This window comes from Necator americanus, chromosome II, assembly GCF_031761385.1.
Source record: "Necator americanus strain Aroian chromosome II, whole genome shotgun sequence".
Taxonomy (NCBI): Eukaryota; Metazoa; Nematoda; class Chromadorea; order Rhabditida; family Ancylostomatidae; genus Necator; species Necator americanus.
In genome coordinates this window covers 13,000,322-13,021,468 of record NC_087372.1, presented here as the reverse complement: position 1 = coordinate 13,021,468, position 21,147 = coordinate 13,000,322, and the positions used below count along the sequence as shown (strand labels likewise).

The following is a 21,147-nucleotide window of genomic DNA, read 5'->3' as shown; positions in this document are numbered from 1 at the left end:
ATATATTATTATATTATTATTATAATATATACTTGAGATTACTAGTCACATTAAACTTATTTATATATAGCTACATTTTTACATATTACCCACAAATTATTTCATCATATTTATTTATTATATTATACATATATTTTCGTTTTATTATGGATCGGCCCGCAAATCATTGCATAGGTTAACTCGTTCATAAGTCCTCAACGACTCCAAATTGGAGTCAAAATTGATTTGGCGGATTTCCAGCGGATTGATTTGCCAAAGACTTTATACTATTTAGTATTTTATTATTTATAAAGCTTCACTCGGAAATGAAGTAAATCCTTCTTGATAAACGGAACACTAACAGTAACATTAAAATTCAAGCAGAAAATGTGACAGAAAGGAAATCATTAGAGGGGAATGTTACCGGCACAATTGATTAATCTACAAAATAATCACTGAAATGGAAATTACAAAACCTACGTAATAATTTTCATCGAATAAAAATAGAGCAAAACGTGCTTAGAAATGTGTACAGTTGTGCCAGTATGTGATAGATCATGCTGTATATAGTATCAGCTTTATGTTACACCGGCTATGAAAATAAAGAAAAGGATAAAAGGAGAAAAAGAATAAAAAGAACAGGCAACACATACGGGTAAAAAATATTATCTGCGCATAGTTTCCGTATTCCCCAAAGCTTACTAATTGTGCCACTTGGCGAACGTTGGGCAAAGTGCTTGACCTGCTCTACTGAGAAATCCGTGAAAAGAAAAAACACATCTAATCTTTAGCATTTGAAAGAATTTCCTCTATAACTAGCCTCCAAAAATTTGTAATTCACCGGATAGACATTAAATTGTCATTTAAAAAATGTTCTAAAACACTGATGTCAGGGTTGGACTGCAAAAAATTCCTTTTTTTCGTGTACAGCATGCCCTCTTCACATAATCAATCACTCATTATTCTAAAATTTATTTCTTGGGAGCTGGGTTATAAATTAGGAACGAGATAGCAATTAAATGTGAAAAATTACATGCAGTCATTGCTATTCTTAACCACCGAAGTCCTCCCTCAATTACCCCTTGGAAAATGGGTGTTCGAAAATAACCACGAAGTGATTAGGATGTAATAAAAAAACATATAAAGTTGAAAATTACAGTCTATATTAAGCTGTGAAAGAGCGAATTGTTAAGACGATCCTTTAATGCTCATTCATACTTTTTAGTAACGGTAACAGCCTGTTCCTTTGCTCAAAGCCATCTTCTAGACCCGAGTTGAAGGTGAGATATCTATATAGTAAGCGAATTTTTGAGCACACAATGATAAACCAATAGAAAAGATCCAAGAAGCTTTTTTTTCAATTTTTGAGTGATGGAAATTACCACAGGAGCTGCTTGAAAATTAATTTTTTTTGGGATCTTAATTAGCAGAAAGCTCCAGTTTAGAGTCTCAGAATATTTTCTTCGCCGGCTTGGCTACTACCGTAACGGGTGCATTTTCTTCACCTGACCTACACTTCTTTTCGTTTCATTCAACCCTTAGCTGAGCACACGCAGCACAAATCTATTCAAATGCCAGATGCCAGCGAATATTTGAGACAGAAACGATAAATGACATGAAAATTGAGGAAAATACATCATTAGAGTGTAGAAATGAAGCTTCGTTGATGTATTTTTTTGCCTTAGTTAATTGACATTTTGGCGCGATATTTGAAAATGTCGGGAAAGTTACAAATTTTCAAAATTACGCCAAAACCAGGAATGAAGCGCTACAGTTATCTATAATGATATAGTTTTTTTCTTCTACAATTTCAGAAATGCCATAGGTAAGACGAGCCCGTGCTTGGGTACTTCCGAAAAGACGAAAACTGCTGGTTGCAAAGGAAATATATGGACCTGCAGGGGCTACTAATTTTTCGCGTTTCTATCCGCTCTTTTTGCGACAACAAATAGCCGACGTTATCTTGGGACTTGATGGATTTAGAGTTGGAAAAAGCGCAGCGAGTGTCGCAGAATAAGGAAGGTGGCGGATAAAAAGATGACTTGCTATGGATGTGTAGCCAGCGAGTACTGTAGAGAAGATTAAATGAGTACAGCCCGAGTTCGTTGTTAATAATTTATCTCAAACTTCGAACATTACAAGTTGGAACTCTTTTTTCTTTTTTCCCCTGTACGCTCACTTTTTTCTTATAACCGATCAGAAAGAATTGCGTATAAATTAAGAGCGAATAAAAAGAGGAAAATTCAGGTAATTTTTTCCATAGAAAATTCTGTTTTAGTGTCCATTAACATTGCTGTGTCAAAACAAATCCATGAAAAAATTGAATCTAACAATGAGAAGCTCAAAAAACTGCTGTGAAATACGTACGTAAATTGAAAATTGCTAACTTTTTAAAATAAGATTAAGTTTGTAAGAAAAGAAATATACGAAAAATAAAAAACGGATAGAAGGAGTTCCCGAAAAATCTTCTTAGATTCATACGGCGAAAATATGAAACAAATCCAGAGACTGTACATAAATAAGATATTGCATTTGACAAATCCAGGATTTCTGATCGATTTTGACATACGACGTCAGGTGGAGGTAAATGCTAGGAAGAAACCGTCGCCAACGTAGTGAGTTAGGGAAACATTAGGCAAACACTAACACTATTAAAAACAAGTAAAAATTAAGTAAATTTAATTGCAATTAATGTAACCTCAATGTCTAAATTTAAAAGGTCCATCAAATCAAATTCGGATTTTTTTCCCGAATTTGATTTCAATCTAAATCAAAAGCAGGGTTCTTTTAATTAACGAAGTAAGTAAAACATTAGAAAAATTTGAATTAGCAGCTAATATGAAAATTTGGCAGATTTTTCGAATCTCGAATTCGAAGTATGTACTTAGAAACAGTTTTCCTATACATGCATCCGATGTTTACCAATGTTTTCATCAATTTTGAGAGTTAAAAAAGGAGCGAGCAAGTAACAGATTGTTGCAAGACTTAGTGAAAAAATAATGAAATCGTTTATTTATCTATATATGTTAGTACTACTGTCAACATACACATCATGTTGCAGTTATGTTATATTTTGTTGTTTATTTGTCGGTCGTGTACAATTACGTACGTATGGGTACATAAAAGCACATCAAAGCTACGGAAAGAGAAAAATATGCGTTAGAGAAAAAAGTGAGTCTTATGCCGCAGTTTGATGTGTTACAAATATCCCTAGCTAGGGAAAGAGAAAACATTTTCAACAATTGAATTGTTGATCAAAGAACATGGATGAGGAATCGTGCGAGGTCTTCCGTGGACTCCGTAAGCAACAGCTAACAGACGCCACAAACCGCAGCGGCGGCAACCGCCGCCTACCAACAACGACGAGCGTTGAGAGCATGCTGCAAATCAGAAGACGGGACCGACTTCACACATAAAAAAATGATTGCACGTCGTCGTCGGGGACAAATTCAATTGGGACATGGGGTGCGAAACAGGCGGCAGTTGAAGACGAATGGAACGAAGCGGCGAAGCTAAGCGACGGATGGTAGACATCTGTTGCTGGCTTCCGCTTTTTCCAGGGAGCACTGGAGCTACCACTGTTTGTCGGACGGAAACGATGTTCGCACAAAACGCAAACAAATACACATTCAAATGTTTGCATCACGTAAAACGAGGCGAGAACTTGTTCGCCTCGTTTACTTCGTAGACGAAGAGAGGGAGACCGCAGTGTGGCCGCAGTCCCTGAGGACCGGGGCGAATCAGCGGAAGTTTGACAGAGGCGTAACGCGTCGAAATGATATCAATATAGCGACACTTCTCGCGAGAAAAGCGCCCATATGTTTTGAAGCATTTCGAATATGCGTCGAAATGGAGCACAACAACACAGCTGACATGTGGCTCTCGTCCAGCGTTGAACGCGATGGAACCATTTTGAAGGCCACAAAATCATGGCGCGGGGAAATATGTTGGAAATTTCCCGATTTTAATGAATCCAACAGACAAATGATTCAGAAACTCCCAAGCAAATCTTCACTGTCGTTTGAAAATTTGAATAGTCTCAGGGAACCTGGTGCAAAAAAAACCTCAAAAACACATGAGGGGAATCTCCTTCAATAATTCTACTGGATAGACTTCTGAAAGCAAGAGTTGGCAATGATCGAAATTCTTAGCGCGCTGCTTTTCTTAGAAAGGAACAAAAATGAGCTGGAAATTTGAGCTTGAGAAACTTGAGCACACACCAAACTGCAAAGTAATTTTTCTCCTCTTACTCTCCTTTTACGATAATAAATAACCCACATTATTTTGGGATTTGATCGATGAGAATCAATGATTTTTAGCAAAAGCAAAGCAACTATGCAGCCGTACACAATTATTTCAGTTTTATCTTTTCCCATAAGATTAGGAGGTTGATGGGCGGTTGGATAAAGGTTCGGCTGCGATCGTACTGTTGATTGTTCGAAAGCGCCCTAGGCGAACAAAATCCTCCATCATTTCGAGGACGATAAATTGTTACCGGTTTTTTTACTGAAAGAATAAAAACACCTATTTGATGCATCGGCTAGATTCAGCAAGTTAATGTACAAGCCTGACATGCGTTTATGAGCTTCGGACGACAGTATGATTCTGTATTGATATCAAACGCGTTGACGTATCCGAAAAGGACTGATTAGCCTCAGGCCCATGATTCTTTATCTTTTACTTAATTCGCCCAAAAAGTTAAGTTACGTCTTCAAACAACATCCGAAATGTGGCATCTGCAAGTTCTCAACAAACTTTCCGAAATGCCTCAAATTGTCATGTTTGAAAGATTAAATTAGCTTTTTAAATTATATATTTGGGATATTAAGATATCATTAAGAACTGCATTCAAAAAATTATACTCGGGTGAAAATGTATGATTCCACTATGATACGGTGCACCTTAAAGCCCTCTAAGTGACGGCCAGTAGCGGACGATCAGATGGTTAGAACAAACAAACTTCCTCATCCTGCCACCACCATAAATAACCCATTTATTTCGTTTGGTTGTAAAAAATTACGACCGGAATTAAGTACTTTCATTTGCTACGGGTCTTTTTATATGCGGGAGCATTCCTAACCGACTATCTTTGGACCTTTCCTAACCAGTGTTGCATGCCTGCAGTATCCCCTAGAGAATACTGGACTAGGGAAATTTCTCGCACATCTTAGAAAAGTTTTCATATAAAATTTTTAAAGAAAGATTTCTATTGCTCTTACTTACTTCATCTTGTTGGAGTCCCTTTTTAAAATTTTAAATTTTAAAATCGTCCCTTAATTTGAAAGCAAATGAGAATTACGATCGATTAGCGATGAGTTTCATTCAGTACAAACACTGAATTTACCTCGATTGCATCCATAATATGAGAGGGCCATAAGAAGCGCAGTTTTATTTTTGAAAAGTTATTTCTCAAGGTGAAACGCTGTGTTGGAGGAGCATTTTGGGAAATACGGTCGTACTAATTCTAAGAAAGCAGCACAGCGACGATCATAGAGGAATTGCGAGGAATAGTTATGAGACGGATAATAAAGGAGAAAAATCAATAACAAAGACGGACGTAAAAACTTGGTTTGTAAACCTATATCCAGCCAATAAAAATTAGGCGGATAGAGATGGTGGTTCCAGAAACTTCCAGCAAAAAACTACAGCTGAGGAAAGTGATTTATAGATAGTCGCGTAGAATTTTCGGCGTTATTCCTCAGATATTGTAGCGAATGAATCTGTCATACTGTGGGGAACGAGAAGAATATTTATTTCTATATGTGGAGGTGGTCAGTATTTGAGGCTTCTTTGCTCTCCTCTGAGATCAAATCATGAAAATTTAGTAATTTTTCTGATCGCAGTGGTACGTACCAATCAAGTAACTGAAGTACTCTTCTTAAAAAAAAAACCCTTTTCCAATTCGTAGCATTTTTGGGAAAATTTTTGGTAGTATGGTGATTGGAAACAGGTACTCCACCATAAATCAACAATGGAAATAGTTTAAAGTTATTTTTTTTTGGCTCTTTTTCAGAAATTCCCACCTTCTACCTCGAAGCAGAGGTTTCCTACTTTTTCCTTGTTTACCTTGTTAAACCTTATGAATGTATTCTCATCAACGCAGGTTAGGTCAATAAAGTGTAAAGGAGGTCCTTATTTTTATGCTGTTCAGTAGTGTAGAGCGCCAGTTTAAAATTCCAAAGGTACAAAAAAACAGTATGAGCAAATGGGTAGGCTGGGTGAGGTCCCTTATTGACTGCAAATATTTGGAATAATTTCCGATAATAGAAAAAAGTCGAATATACACTATTAAAGACTTGATTTCTTAGTTAGTTCATTTTAAAAAATTGGTTTTGTGGCGCTTTTGTTTTTCTATGAAAAAATAATGTAATAGTATCCACATCCCAATTTTGGTCCGGATGGCTACATGTGAAGATTCTGGACGTTATAAGGATGCAGTGGAGAGACGTCACGTAGGGAAAGCGTTGTAAAGAGGACAGATAATGACTGGGATGGAGGCAGAAAACGAGAGCGAAGCGAAGCAGCATGTGAAAGTAGCCTGCATAAGCAGTTACGCCTTGATTTATCAAGGCAAGCGGGATCCCCACCCCCGCACAATTTAGCTGCCTCTTTTTCCGAGTGCACACCCTCTTCAGAGTTTGCAGAGAGAACGATTTGATTATTGTCACTCAATGTTCCAGCTTCAGCAAACGACTCTAAACTGAAATATTTTATATTCATTTAATGGTAGAGCTTTCACATATCAATCATAAGTACCATTTTTTCCTCCTTTTCTCAACAAACAAACTAAGTTTTCAGGACAAATCCATGAGAAATCACATATTTATGGCTATAAAATAGTAGCGTAGTACTGAGAATGAGACTACTCGAAATTCCCCGTTCTCTGCGCCAGAATTCGGCTATGACGTAGCAAATATTATATAAAATTCAATAAAACGTTACCTAACAGCTGAACGCATGCTCCTATGAAACTTCTAGAACTTCAAACATAATCAGAACCTAAGTATAATGCTTGAAGGAGGATCCTAAACGGAAAAGAATCGATTTCAGCTCCTTTCTCAAAACAACGATATGAATCTAACGAGTAAATAAATAGTTCTGGATTCATATCACGGAAGATGAAAGTGGTGGTCTGTGATGAGCGTTATTCACTGATGCGAAAGAGGCATAGTTAATAATAATATCGTATATATTTATGCATACGTAGCGGAAGACTTGAAATTTAGGGTTCATCCAGGCGGAAAGTTTGTTTTAAAATCAAAATTAAAAAATTAGAAATTGTTCTTGAGAAAAGTGATGAAAAATAAATATGATGGTAGTCGTTTCTTAACAGAAACGACTACCATCATATTTATTTTTCTGCTGAGGTCTAGCGAAAATTCCTTATGAGCTCGAAAAGTTCAGTGAGTTTCTTATAAATACTCTCGTTCACTGTAGTATCCGGAATTATTGTCAGTTTATGGCGTAGCGACAAGTTTCTATATATTCCCTTCATATAATTTCATGCTCTAATAATGAGTATTACATATTTCTACACCTATATTAATATTAATTATCCATTCCTCAGACTTTAGGATGACGGGAAAAAATGCGCTGTGAAAATTTTCTCAACCAAACTTTTTTAGAATTTTCAATCTCTTGGAGAGCAGTGTTCGACTCAATGTTCAAATACGTCCAATCCGAGTGAAATCTTTTAAAGAGGAGTGATAATCCCAAATTTGAAAGGACTACTAGACGAATTTCAGAGGTAAGTGCTTCTAAATAAGGTATCTACTTACACTACGTCAACCTTCAAAGTGAAGATATGTTATGGACGAATATTTCGATTATTTTTCACCGAAATTCGAACAGAAAATGATCAAAATGTAATATAAAATATTCGATTATTCGAATATTTGATAGAAGGCAGGAATGAAAGCGAAGTTCAAAAATACGAGCTACGATAAGAACGTGGACGCAAAAAATTGTATAAATGGAAAAAAGGGTTGAACAAGGGGCATTGAAAAAATCTAAGAAAAGAATGTCGCTTAGGAGCGCAGAGATGACTTGAAAGGCTAGGTAATATTCACCTCTACACCTCCCCTTATGAAGGAGGCTGATTTTCCGAACCGAAAAACCGAAAAGAGGAGTTTCTGCAAAAATCTGTGCAATAAGGGAGTAAAGCATATCGAATCCGCATATGTTTGTGACTGATGAGAATGTCTTCATTCCTAGCACGACAGGAAATTTGAAATACGATTTTAAAAAAGTGACACCGATAAAGTGAAGTGAGTGATAGCAATAAAAACCTCTACATATTTAAAAAATCTATGTGCACATCTTTTCTAAGATGTGCAAGAAGTTTCTCTACCCCTGTACACTATAGAATAGAACACTATAGACGATGTAGTAGGCAGGCAACACTGGTTAGGAAAGATCCAAAGATCGACGGTTAGGAATGGTCCCGCAAATAAAAAATCTTGTATCAAATGAGAAAGTACAAGCAACATAGCTTTAAATTTACTCTTTCCATAAACCATAGTCGAGAGTGGGTGGTTACAGATGAAGACGTTGGTGAGTTTATGGGGATTAGAGGAATTAACAGCCGTAAATCAACCTTAGAATCCATCCATTTTAGCGGATGGTAGTTTTTTCAGTAGGTGAAATCGTAAAAGATTCGCTGACTGCGAATTACTATTCTACTGTATATAACATCAATCGTTAGTTGTTACTGATACGCTGCAAAAAATGGCGGATTTCAAAATGGAGCGAATTCTGCTCAAAAGAAGGTGATATGAAGCAAAAATCAAAGAAGTTATGTCTTCAGCGACCAGGAATAAGGTTTTAAATGAAATCATCTTCAATGTTTCGGGTCCAAAATTTATTGTATTGTGTATTATTATCCATTATTTTCTTAATTTTATTTTATTTTGTTCCACTCAAACCTTTCGAATCCAAACTTCTCAACCAGAATACCTACAATACAGATTAGCTACTTCAAGAAATGGACGACGACATCTCAATCAGTTACCAATGCAAACTTAGAATTATTCCGAAACAGATGTTTTTCCCACACCGCTGGTAATATAAATACGATTGACAGGGAAGGTCAATCACATACTGATTGTTTAATGTTATTTGGTTCAAACTCGAATAACTTAAATATTCCTTCCAGTTAGAAAACAAATGAACAAATCAAACAATCTTAATTGTTTATTAGTATTATTCATATTTCCATATTTTATTTTATCTCGTTTCACTCAAACTCAGAAAGAAAGATATCGACTAATTTTATGGCAAACTTGGAAAAAAAACCACAATTCTAATAATGGCTCTAAAAAGTTTGGTTTTGTCAGTCGATAAGAAACCACGAAGCAAACACGATGCAAACACATTAACGGATACGATAGAAGGAGTTTCTATAAATGGACACCTACCACTACTGTCCGGAGGTCGATCCGCATAGTTAATTGGACGACCGACAATCATTTCAACAACGGAATCCTGTTGTCGGAGGATGGTGGCCACCTGGAATTTCTCAGTCTTTTCTCAATTTCTCAGCAATTGATGCATACGATCCCAGAAGACCTTTCCTCGCGAATTAATCTATTTTTCGAATTAGCAAACTCCGAAGACTTTTTAAAGAACTGATATTTCGAATTTTACAGTCACTTTGAACGGAAATCTCTGAATTCCGGGAGCCTTATTCGATATTTCAAGTTGTTAGGTATTCCTTCACTTGCCGTTGTCACCTCCAAAAGATATAAGTTTATTGAATACAAATATTCTCCAAAAAAAACACTAAGAATTTGTGAAGAATCCAATAGTTCTAAAAAAAAATTGAAGTCAAATTAGCCAATTAGGCAGAACCAAAACGGTGGGTATAAAAAACTATGAGTAAAATGCGGCAAAAGATTTCAAAAAATTTCCCTATAGCTATTATTGATTAAACTGAGCTCCAAAATCAATGCAACAAGTTTTGAGAGGAGTCTATTACCTCAAGTGATTACCCTCTTTAGTTTTCATAGTGAGTTTTAAATTGAAAGGGCATGGTGAAATTTCCCGAACTTAAAAAGAAAAAAGCTTTCACAGAGCTTTTTTTAGCTCTTTTTAGAGCTTTATTTTTATTTTTAGCGAAGTCATGGCGCTTGAAGTGCTATGACTTCCAGGTTCTCATTACCGTAACCTCGATGTGTGTGAAGATGCTAATTACTATTTATTAATATCAATGATTAATATTAATATAATATTTAATATTAATAACTACATTCAATAAATACCTGCTGACTGCTCATTCCGTGTGTGCTTACATTTCCAATCTGCAGCACATGATCTCCCGGTCGTAATCGTCGATCCTGAAATTTAAGACAATCTGATGGGATTCTACTTTCCGGAAACTTAACGAATGCGGATTTCATAACCACAAAAAACCACTTGGCTATCGGCTTGGAACCAAAGATAGTGTAGAATCAAAACGGGTCCAATGTCTTGCGATTTTTAGGAAAGGGTATACGAAATCGCAAATCGAGTTAACAGCTCATTTCTTGAGGCAGCATCCGATCCATTCATTCAGGACCGTTATGGAACAGAGATTTTGGGAAAAGAGAGAACGAGCACTTTAGTGTGGACTGAAATTTTGAGCCCCCTTCAGCTTGCATTACAACACCGTTACACTCTACTTTTGAGGAGCCTGACCTCTTCTACAGTTTGATTATTATCAGCTGTATGCAGAAGCACTCTCAACCTCATATGCTTGAGGAAAAGAACAATAATTCACCTTCAAGTTACAAGTTCACAAAGTACAATAATGGGCACGAAGACTGCTTGCGACAAGGTTTTTAAAAGCAGCGTATCTTGAAATTATTGAGCTCTCTAGTTCGGGATGTGGATTAGGAATATGAGCATGGACCCGCTTAATTCCGCCTGATCTTACTGAAAAGAGGCGTGCAAAACGGCGTTTGTTCCTACGAGACACGAGATGACGCGCCGCTCTTGCGCATGTGTCGCATCCACGAGCGAGCGGTCGAGGATCAATGAGTTCTTCTCAGCAGCCTATTTAAGTAAAACCAATGAATAGGCTCCTGAGCGGACCGTAAAGTGGACAGGGGTTGGGCGTTTTAACGTATTTAGTAGGAATTAAGGACAATATTTGTAATCTACACCCCGAACTTTGTATTTTCCATGTGGTTTCGACACTACCTTAACTTCGTAATAGGCTGCCGTCAAGCCAAAACTAGCAAAACTACTACTGAAACTCAATGTTCATATCGTACCCGAGCAGTTCTTGAAAGCGACTTTTTTCCTTCCGAAAATGAGTGACAGTCCCGGAAATCCGATGAAAATATTTTTGGCGGTGGTAATGCAGGGGCGCAGGTGAGAGCGCAGTGATGACACAGAAGCAAACAGTGGATAAAAACAAACAGCAAAAGCTAATTCCATAATAAACGAGGAACGGGGTAATTTGGAGTTTGCTTCTCTGATGATTTCCAGAGTTCACATTGAGTATTACTTGGAAATTTAATGGACAAATGAGATGGAATGAAATTGAACTGGCCCAAAAAGTAGTAATTTGAAAATTTAAAAAAGTAAAAATGAAAATTTGAAAGAAAAAACAACAAATGAACCTTATAGTCTCGCGATTTGGCAAGGAAAATAACAATCCTAAGCAAAAAACCCTGACTCAACCTAGGTTTGAGTCCAAAAGTCAAAGTTTTTCACTGTCAATTTGCTCGTTAAAATGTGCTGAATGTTCAATTCATTTTACAAACAAAAATTGAAAAAAAAGGTTCCAACCATGGCAGAGATTATTCCAGATTTTGAGGAGCTAATAACTAGTATACATTGCTGCTCAGAAGTCGAGCAATCTAGTTAGGATGGTAAAAGCAAATCCTAATTCTTTCTTCCGTCTTCCGAAACTTTCAATTCCGAGACGAAAACATCCCAACAAAGCACTATCGGTACTACTGTAAGTAACACAATTCGCGACAGGAACGTCATCTTCGGCTATATCAGGCGGCCTTATTAGCAGGGGATCTCCAAAATCCTACTAAGTTTGACCCTGATGAAGCCATTAACTATGCTGATCGCAAACGTAACACTTCTTTTGAGATGGACCAGTTTTTAATTGTGTTGATTTTTGTCACAAACGATGCAAAATCACCGATTCGTTGCAAAAGAGTAAGCAGAGTTTATATTCACGAAAAAAGACTTTAAAAACTCTATGGCTAAACTATTTGGGATAATTTTGATGTCTTCACTTGTATATGCTAAAATATTAGCAGTGCCGAACCAGATTTTTTCCTTGAAAAGTGAAAATCGATTTTTTTGCCAATCCAAGAAGACTGGAAGGATGCATATGTATCTATGCCGAGTTCCACTCGTTCATAAATTTCCTGTTTTCTGATGCTCTTTCCTTGTGCAGCGTGAGATGTTGGACAGGTTTTGGCCTCGGACGCTTTCGTAGCTCTTCTACCTGCAGCCCATAGTGCAAAATACGAGAAATCCCAGGTAGATTAATCCTTTGACCTTCGCTTTGAAGCGGAGTCTTCTTTGCTCAAACATGTAGCATACCGTAAGTGTTGAGAGTGCTCTAATGGTTGTGAAAAACCTCAGAAGTTTAAAACAAATGTGTCAATTTTTCATTTCAACAATTCCGCGGTAATCCCTCTAAATGAGTGAAGTTGGAGAATATTATCAAGGTAAAAAAGTACACTTCTCAAGACTCTTCGAGTTGGGATTACTCGACACATCATTTATCAAAAATGTCTCTTGAAATCGAATTCGAAATCTGGAGTGGAAATCTTGGGATAGTTGTTCAATCGGGTTACCTCCTTCCTCATTTCCTTCGAAGGACATTTATGATGAAATAACTTTGAGAAAAACTTTAAATTACACATAAACAGAATTTCTAGAAATCTGGATAACAAATCTAGTACAGGTCCTCTTAAACTGTGCAGGTTAGTATTTCTTGGAGGTAGAGGTGGAGGTGGAGGAAGAAAGGTTAACAAGGAGAAGATAAAAAAGAAAAAGAAAATAAATTAGCAGAGTTTTCAATTTCATGCACTATTAAACGTGGAAAGGCGAGAAAGAGCAAGATCCCTTCAAAATTACTTTTGAAATTTGAGAAACTCAAAAAAGGTCGGCTACGCAAGAAAATGACACACGTAGTAATAAGCAAAAAAATCACGCTATAGTAGCGGAAATGAAAAAGAAACTCTAAAAAAATCGTGAATAATAAGAAAACCTACTCTGTCAGCAGGACTTCCCGGAAGAATCGTCTTCACCACGACACCGGTGCTCGTTCCTCCGACAATACCAAAACCAAGCCCACCTCCTTCGGTGGAGAGCCGGATAATCTCAACTTGAGTCCAGTCACCGGACAACTAAAAAAACCGAAAATTCTAAGCGAACAAAGAAAAAACAAAGGGAAAAATTATTTGAATTTGAGAAATGAGACAGGATTTGGCAAAAATTAAAACAAAATGAGGAAAAAAAGAATAGAAGCATTATTCAAAATCATATCATAATTACATGGATTTGCCTGATAGAAAATACTTCTTCGCTTCCGCATCGTCCTTCATTTTTTCAATTTTTCCGTTGAGCAAATAGAAGCTAATTCTTTCGCCTTCTTCCATCCATAGAGTTCATTTCTTATGACGGGATTAGCGTAATCCTAGTCGTTTTTCCTAGCCGGATTAAGCAGGATCCCACAGACTTCCAACAATCGTTAGTTGGACTATATAAGGTCAGAATATTATTTATACATGTGAAAAAAAAAACACAAATAGCATACAAAGGTGTGTTTATACTTCTAGCCCCCCCCCCTCCTCCCTCCTGGAATTTAGCGCCCATAGGGCGTTTCCCAAAAGTACAAAGGACTAAAATAAAGATCGCTAGTGATTTTTTGCTGTCATCTGCTCTTTTAAAAGTGGCCATTACCTGAGGAAAAGAGAGGAAAAAAGAGGAAAAATGAAGCGAATAAGATCTTTCTCTATCTTGTATTGACTAAGGAGTGGGTGAAGCCTCGGGCTCCTCACTACGACAATTCGCTCTCAAAATACTTCAGGAAAATCTTTTCAATGATAATTTACTGTTAAAAATTACTATTCTCTAGTTTTCCATTAGCAAAGATCTGCCTACAAAAAGGCCACTTCATGGGGAAAAACTTAAAAGTACTGGTTTCCACGTCCCAAGTAGAACAATAAACATTAAAGAAAAACAAAACTACTGCTTAGATTAAGATGCAGCCGGATAAATGTAAAGAGATAAATTTGATTTTGAAATAGACGGAAAAGAAGTGATAAAATTTATTCAGACTGGAGTACGACGAATGTTTACTCAAGAAGCATCATGAAATGGGCAGAAAGCTAAAATTTAGTGAATAAAAATGAGAAAAGTGTTAGAGGATCGTATTTCAAAGTCCTTGAAAAAATCTGAAATGTAATGGAACCCTTAGTCACAAAAATCTAATTTCCCAATGAAATTTCTTTTTGCAATTGCTTGCGGAAATAGTATTTACCGAAAGTTCGAGATTTTAACCGATATTTTATGAGCCGAGAACGAGTCTTCAAATTTGTATTCCCGTTACTAACCAATCCAAGAAAACCTGAGGTTTCAGTTTTGAAATCCGAAAGAAATTCTCGTTCATTGTGTCAACTAAGCACCAAGTGAGCCCACTCCAGTGGAATTCCATTTTTAAATTCACAAAAAATAAAAAAGTGTGGAGGAAACGTCAAAAGAATGGAAGAGCCACAACTTGAGACCGTGAGTATAACAATAAAAATAGGAATTTTCCAGTAAATTATATTACATACATCAATAGGCGGTTGCGAAGGAGCTCTAGGAGTGAAACATCCTAGGAATAGTCGTCGAGCATATCCACGAAGTGCAGCAGCGGCGCCAGGCATTGTTCCCCTGCTTCGAACGGATTTCCCGTGTTGGTACAGCCCCATGCAATCAACGTACAATCACCTTTTCATGAGTGAAAAATCGATTTTGCTGGCTATGTGACACGGAAAGAGCCTTCATTCATTCAATTTCGTTCGACGAATAGCGAATCAACAGCGAAAATGAATCGATTCGCATTGATCGTCAGTCTTTGTTGTAGAAGCGGAATTGCAGGGACACAACAATTGGCGTGGACACCGGAAATTTTCGGCTGGAAAGACACTTACCGCATGTAAAAATGGAATCATATCGTGGTTTTCACCGCGTTCATCCACACTTTGGCCGATAGAAGAATAGTGAGCGCTTCGAGATGAGCCGAGAAAAGTGGAGTATGAGCAGACAAATCGAATCCGACGCGCTCTAACATTGGCTATTGTGAGTAGATGCGCGCGACAACGTCTTCGTCGACAGGAAGTCCAGCACGAGTCTCGATGAGTTACCGAGTTTAACAGCTGGCAACGAAAAAAAAAATAGAATATATGAACAATGAGGAATCTAGAAAATTCACGGTAACATCGGAGTTGATGAAACGAACAGGATCGGAACGAACCGGTGACTATGGGGTGTTTTTCTCCCCGTTCTCAAGCAAAGCAAAACGATAGAGAAAGAGCAAATGGAAGAAATAAATCATGATTTACTCATGGAAAAAGAACCAAGGAATCCGTGGTTTCTTTTAAGCAACAGTGTTGAATTCTAAAATCTGATCTATTCTTCTCTTAGTTCTAGATTATTTATTATTTATTATTTTATTCGAGGCTGAGCTCTTCCTCGTGATTTTCGTGACAGTTCACTATTTTTTCTCAATGTTTTAGATAAAACCTAATTTCTGAATTGTTCAAAAAGAAAAATAGGAGCAGGACAAAAACCACTTTGCAAATGGGATACAAAAATACGAAGAAAAACTGCGCAAAAATATGAATGTGACAACAAGAGAATGCCATAAGAGGACAAGACAAAGAACTGAAACTGATAGAAGAAACAATGAAAAGTCACCCTCTGCCCTCTGGACTCGGCTTCTGCTTCTGGGAATTATGCCTGTTTTAATAACCTTGTTTGCTCACCTTTAATGCTTATTTTCTAATATCTTCAAGCGTTTTGAACTTTTTTAAATAAGTTTTTAGAACTAATCTTACGAAGGCGGCTATAGTTCGGCCGAAAAAAAAATCGCTACCATCTTGTTCTCGCCTAGACCTGCGTGAGAGTTCTTTTAACATTGCGCTATAGTTGGAATCGGTCGGAATCAAGTACTATTATTTTGGGTACAAAATTTGTGTGCAATGATTTCAATGTGGCGATCGAATACGATAGGGGAGAAATCACGTGTAGTGACGAAAAGAGCGATTGGAAAGCGTTCAACTTCTGCTCAATGGCTAACGCGTCATTGAACTCTATGGCAATTTTTTTGATTGTTGCAGTGATCAAGCTATTAATCTACAAAAAAGGGCAGTGAACAAATTTGTCTCCACCTTTATTCACACACTTTTTCAGGCCACCAGCCGTAACTTTGCGCGTTAAATATTCTGTTACTAGAAATCCACTTTTCCGTCCTCTATGAATATCGGAAACGATCTCTATTCGAGAGAACACACAGAGGGAGAGGCTACTGTAAAGAGAACTTTTGGGTTTTTTTTTTGGAAAAAGGTTGTAAAATATGTCCTAGGGAAGTTTCGCTCCCCAAGGAGTGCTGTAATTTTCAACCGACATTACCCAACAATTTCTATACGAACGCACTTTTGTCGCTAATGACATACTTCAATTTTCACGGTATTACATTATCGATCAGTGCTTGAATACACGTTATATTCGAAATCTCCGAGTATTCTCGAAGGATCGCAATTTTGCAGCGAATGAATATTTTATAATGTTTTGGAGTGAACAAGATGATTTCGGTGCCAATTCACTTCCTCGTGTCGGCAGAACGTTCCAAATGTTTTCGTGGATATTTCAGGTAAGCCGAAATGATCGCAAATGAGTCGAGTTTTGTTTAAACTAAACAACTGTTCGTGTAACTCGACCGGTCCGTCCGTGCTTAGACGATGAGGATGTTGACCGATGGTTCCGACTAACATGAGTTTGTAGCATGAGAAAGTAAACAGAACATCTGATAAACAAATACGATTACAAGACGTCTTTCCCGTGAGAAAAATGGATTTATAGTAGAAAGACGAGAAATACGAAGAAAAGAGAAGAAACATGCGCATATCCCATACATCACGTATAGTCCATTTGATAACACAAAAAATCTTTGTTCAATTAGTTTAAATTAAACAATTCTCAAATTTTTGAATATGCCTCTATGTTTAGCTTAGCTAACCTTGGAAAAAAAATTTAAATTTCGCTGCGAATTGATTTAATTACCTATTTATAGGTTCCAAGCAGTCAAAGGTACAGATTTTCAGTGTGCTCCCGAGACTTTCCTGATATAATTCATTTAATGTCCTTTTAAATACTAATTAAACCTATTCAATTACTGTAGCCGAAAGCATAGGCGGAATTTTCCATTTTTCTGGAATAGTTTAGTTCAGATGCTATAAAAGAAACTTCGGAAAAAAGACTATCAATAGGAAAAACCAAGATTAAAACTACGTATCGCGAGCGAATAGAATTATTTGACACAAAATAGAAAAGTTGAGGAAGTTCCTTTGTTGATTCTTTTCAGCGGCAACTTTTTCTTCGTTTTGTTTATTTTTGTTTAAATGTATTGAGAAACTAAGTGTGAAAAAACCGACAACAGTGATTTGACTCTTCAAAAATCCTCTTCTACAGAATGGAAAGTATTTATTCGAAAGGAAAGAATGTTTTTTCTGTGGCCTACTCTGGTGCTTTACAGTGAAATTTCCAGCAGGTTCAATCATTTTCAACAGATTGTGAGAAAATTAGAAGAGGAGAAAAAAAGATCAGATAACCGGAATTGTAGAGGTTCTTGTCGTCGAATTTATGCTTGGCATCTCATGAAAAGAAAATACAAAAATATCTTCTGTGAAGAAAATCGATCTCTCAAGGTTTTCCAGATACTGTCTAATAATCCCTTCCACTCGTATAATGCAAATCCATAGCTTTTGTTCTCTTCGAAACAATTTGTTTAGCTACGTGGAGAGCTACAACTAATGCTGCTTAATACTGAAAAATAAATAATTTATTTATATATAAACAATAGATTGAAGAGATATCGGTTTCTCAGCTGTTTCTTACAAAATAATAGATGAAAAGAGAATCCAGAAGTTTAACTAGACAATAGCCTACAAATTTTTAAAATTGCATGGAAAAATGATATTTCTCGTGCAGAAAAGAGAAAGTTGCCAGGGACTTTTTTTAAAACTAACGTTATGAAAAGTTCACCTTATTCAGAAGTTCAGAACCAGTAAGACAACCCCGGTCATATGAGTTTATAGAAAGAAAATAATTTAGCATTTTTTTTTTGGAAAAGGTTCGAGTGTCTTTGAATAGTTCCTCACTTTTTCGAGTGCGTTACATTCATCTCTGTGATGAACGGGTCCCAGAGCACCTTGATTGACAAACTGAGAAGCAACTGACTGTGGCGAATAAGCAATTCAAATCAGCTGTTGCTAAACGGATGACGTCACAAGGATGCGCTTGCAAATAGGCCTAGTGCTGCACTCTTCAATCAGAATTAGATTAGTTGTGCCGCCGCCGCTGTCCGTGTTCAATCCAGGGAAGATTGAAAAATTAGTGTTCTCGACTCCATGTCTCGAATATTCGGAAACAACTCTCACGCGGGTTCCCCATTGTAGCGTAGAAAGAGCGTTTGAAATAAATCATTTATAAGGTCACACGGCACCTTATGTTGTTATGGAAGCAGTTGATTTTTCGAAGAAGGCCGACAGCTCATGAAACTCCTGCTCGAATCAAATCACAGCACAGAAATCGTACTCAGGTCTAGTTCAGGCAAACTCGAACTCACTCTAGCGTATCCCAAATCCTGGCGGCTACGATGCTGTGACGATGATGGAATCTCATACTTTTGAGCGCCTCGAAACATAGAGTGGAATAGCCGTGTGCAGGAACTCTCGGAAGCGGTGTGAAATTTGAGAGGAATCGGCGTAACGACCGGAGAAAGATGCTCGGAGGTCGAGGACGCTGACTAGCGCTGAGGCTCAGAGGCGGCCAGCACCTGTGCAACCGGTGGCGGTGGCCGACCGACTGCGCGCAAGACTCGCCGGGACTGATCGCCGGAAAAACTTACTGAGAAATCGGCGAAAATTAAGCTATGCTCGGGTTTATATAGATCCTCAAGCAACTTCTGACTAATCCGCAGCGGATTCGGCCTCCCAGAAAAACATAAAATAGTTTGCAAATGCTCCCTAACTTCGGGGATGCACCAACGGCACCTATCCCCGTTTCTTTCCAGACTAACTAGAGGGAAACGAACTTCAGACGTTCCCTTTTACAAGTGAGAAAAACCGATATGAGAAAATGCAATTTGATTATGGAACTCGGGTTGTTTCGTCAACTGAAGAAGGAGAAGAATCTACGCGGAACGAGGAACGAGGTTTGTAAACGTCCACCCGGAACAAATATATCCTTAAGTTTTGTTTCAAAATGAATCCGAAAACGTTCCCGCTAGAAGGAGAGGAAGCTGCAGAAAATTGTTGAGAAAATTTTAAAGAGATCCTTAAATTTATGATAATTTATTTGGAAAAATTCGAGGTGCTCGCTGTACGATTATGTGGAAAAACCAGCTGAAGCTAATTTTATGATCGAAATATTAATGCATGGTTATATGACTGCGGCTGGAAATGCATTTCAAACAGCACTTGAATTTGAAATTCAAAATTGAGGACTTCCCGAGATGCACATTGATGAACATCTGTTATCCGGCGATACTAAATGTTCGGCACTAAGAGGAGCACATCAAGCCTAGAAAAACCTTGCGATAGATAGAGAGCGGCCGGGGAACCAGGAAAAATCGAAGAGGATTTATTCTAGTGGAAGAACCACAGCAGAACTTGTTCTACTGATTGACGAACCTCAACATCACAAATCGCATGAATATTTTGAGTGAATAATTACAAATGACAAAAGAAACAGGCTTAGATAATGAGTCAAAACGTGAGTCGAAGCTCTTAGCGAATTTTTGTGAAGAAATTACTTTCTTGGGTAATAATTCTCATAAACATTGTTTAATAAACGTCTAGGTACGGTTATACCACGATACATTTGAAACTCGTATTTTTAACGAAGAAATGAAGTAAAATTGTAATGGGTTCAATTTTTAGAAAACACTTGATTTCAAACCGAATTCATAAGGATGAAATTGTTCCATTTTTCAACGCCTAGAAAATAAATCAGGGATCTGAGAGAGATTTTTTTTCAAAAAAAGAAGATTAAAATTGCTCAAATCAACGGTGTTCATCCAATAAGATAGTGATCAGTCGAAAGGTGATTATAAGGAAGTAGGGAAATTATACAGAGATAAGAATGGGCGGATAAAAAACAAAAATGGGAAGATGATAATTGATGGAAACGAAAAGCGAGAGATGTGAACAGAATCAAAGTTGGCTCCTCACAACTTCAAAAAGTCCTGCGGGATTCCCTCAAACATGAATTGGATGTTTATTTTTTGTTTCCTTTATTTATTTATCGATGTCCAGAGGTGTTACCTAGAGAGAAAGTGATGACAGGTCATGATAATAGCAATGAATTTAAGATTTTCAATTAATCCTTCTGCGAATGGGGAGGAAGAAGAATTTCTCGATGTGGGAAAGGAGGGAATTTTGTTTCCAACGATGTTCCACAATGCAAACGAGGAAATTGGGGCGACGCGTGTAAGAAAGTCTTGAACGCGGGGGGAAAATATGGCCACGTGAAATTAGACACTCTCCCCCGGAGTTTCCGCCGTTGCCGCCGAGCTTTCCACTGAGACGATTCAGTAACGTTCGAATGTATCGAGTAATTACACAGCTTCAGTGTGTCATCCTCCCAGTCACGTCCTTCCGCGGGAGGACCCACCGGGCGGCTGTTGTTTGAACGTTCCTACAAAACACTTTGCACATGTGTTTTTGACCTTTTCGTTGATGAGAATTGAGTTCAAAGTGACAATTCCGAGAAAGCAGAAACACCTTCTCACATTCCCACACAATGCCAGTAATAAAGCTATACATACGAGATGCTCAGCATGTTTTGCACGGAAAAATCTCGGATTTTGACATTAATTCTAAAGAATTAGCGAAAGTATAACATCATAAAGTGGTGAACGATAAAAGGTAGAAGGAAACCGCATTG

At 37.5% G+C, this 21,147-nt stretch overlaps 1 protein-coding gene across 3 annotated transcripts in view; it reads right to left on the bottom strand.

Annotated features, from left to right (window-relative positions):
- Window positions 1–21,147, bottom strand: part of RB195_017683 (uncharacterized protein) — a gene marked incomplete at both ends in the record, with an annotated part of 127,759 nt that overhangs the window by 85,693 nt on the left and 20,919 nt on the right. For all 3 annotated transcript variants that reach the window (XM_064184781.1, XM_064184782.1, XM_064184780.1), the window contains 3 exons: window positions 9,396–9,486; window positions 10,239–10,313; window positions 13,206–13,340. In XM_064184781.1, the coding sequence (XP_064040661.1) occupies window positions 9,396–9,486; window positions 10,239–10,313; window positions 13,206–13,340 (301 nt within the window). The remainder of the gene's footprint in view (window positions 1–9,395; window positions 9,487–10,238; window positions 10,314–13,205; window positions 13,341–21,147) is intronic.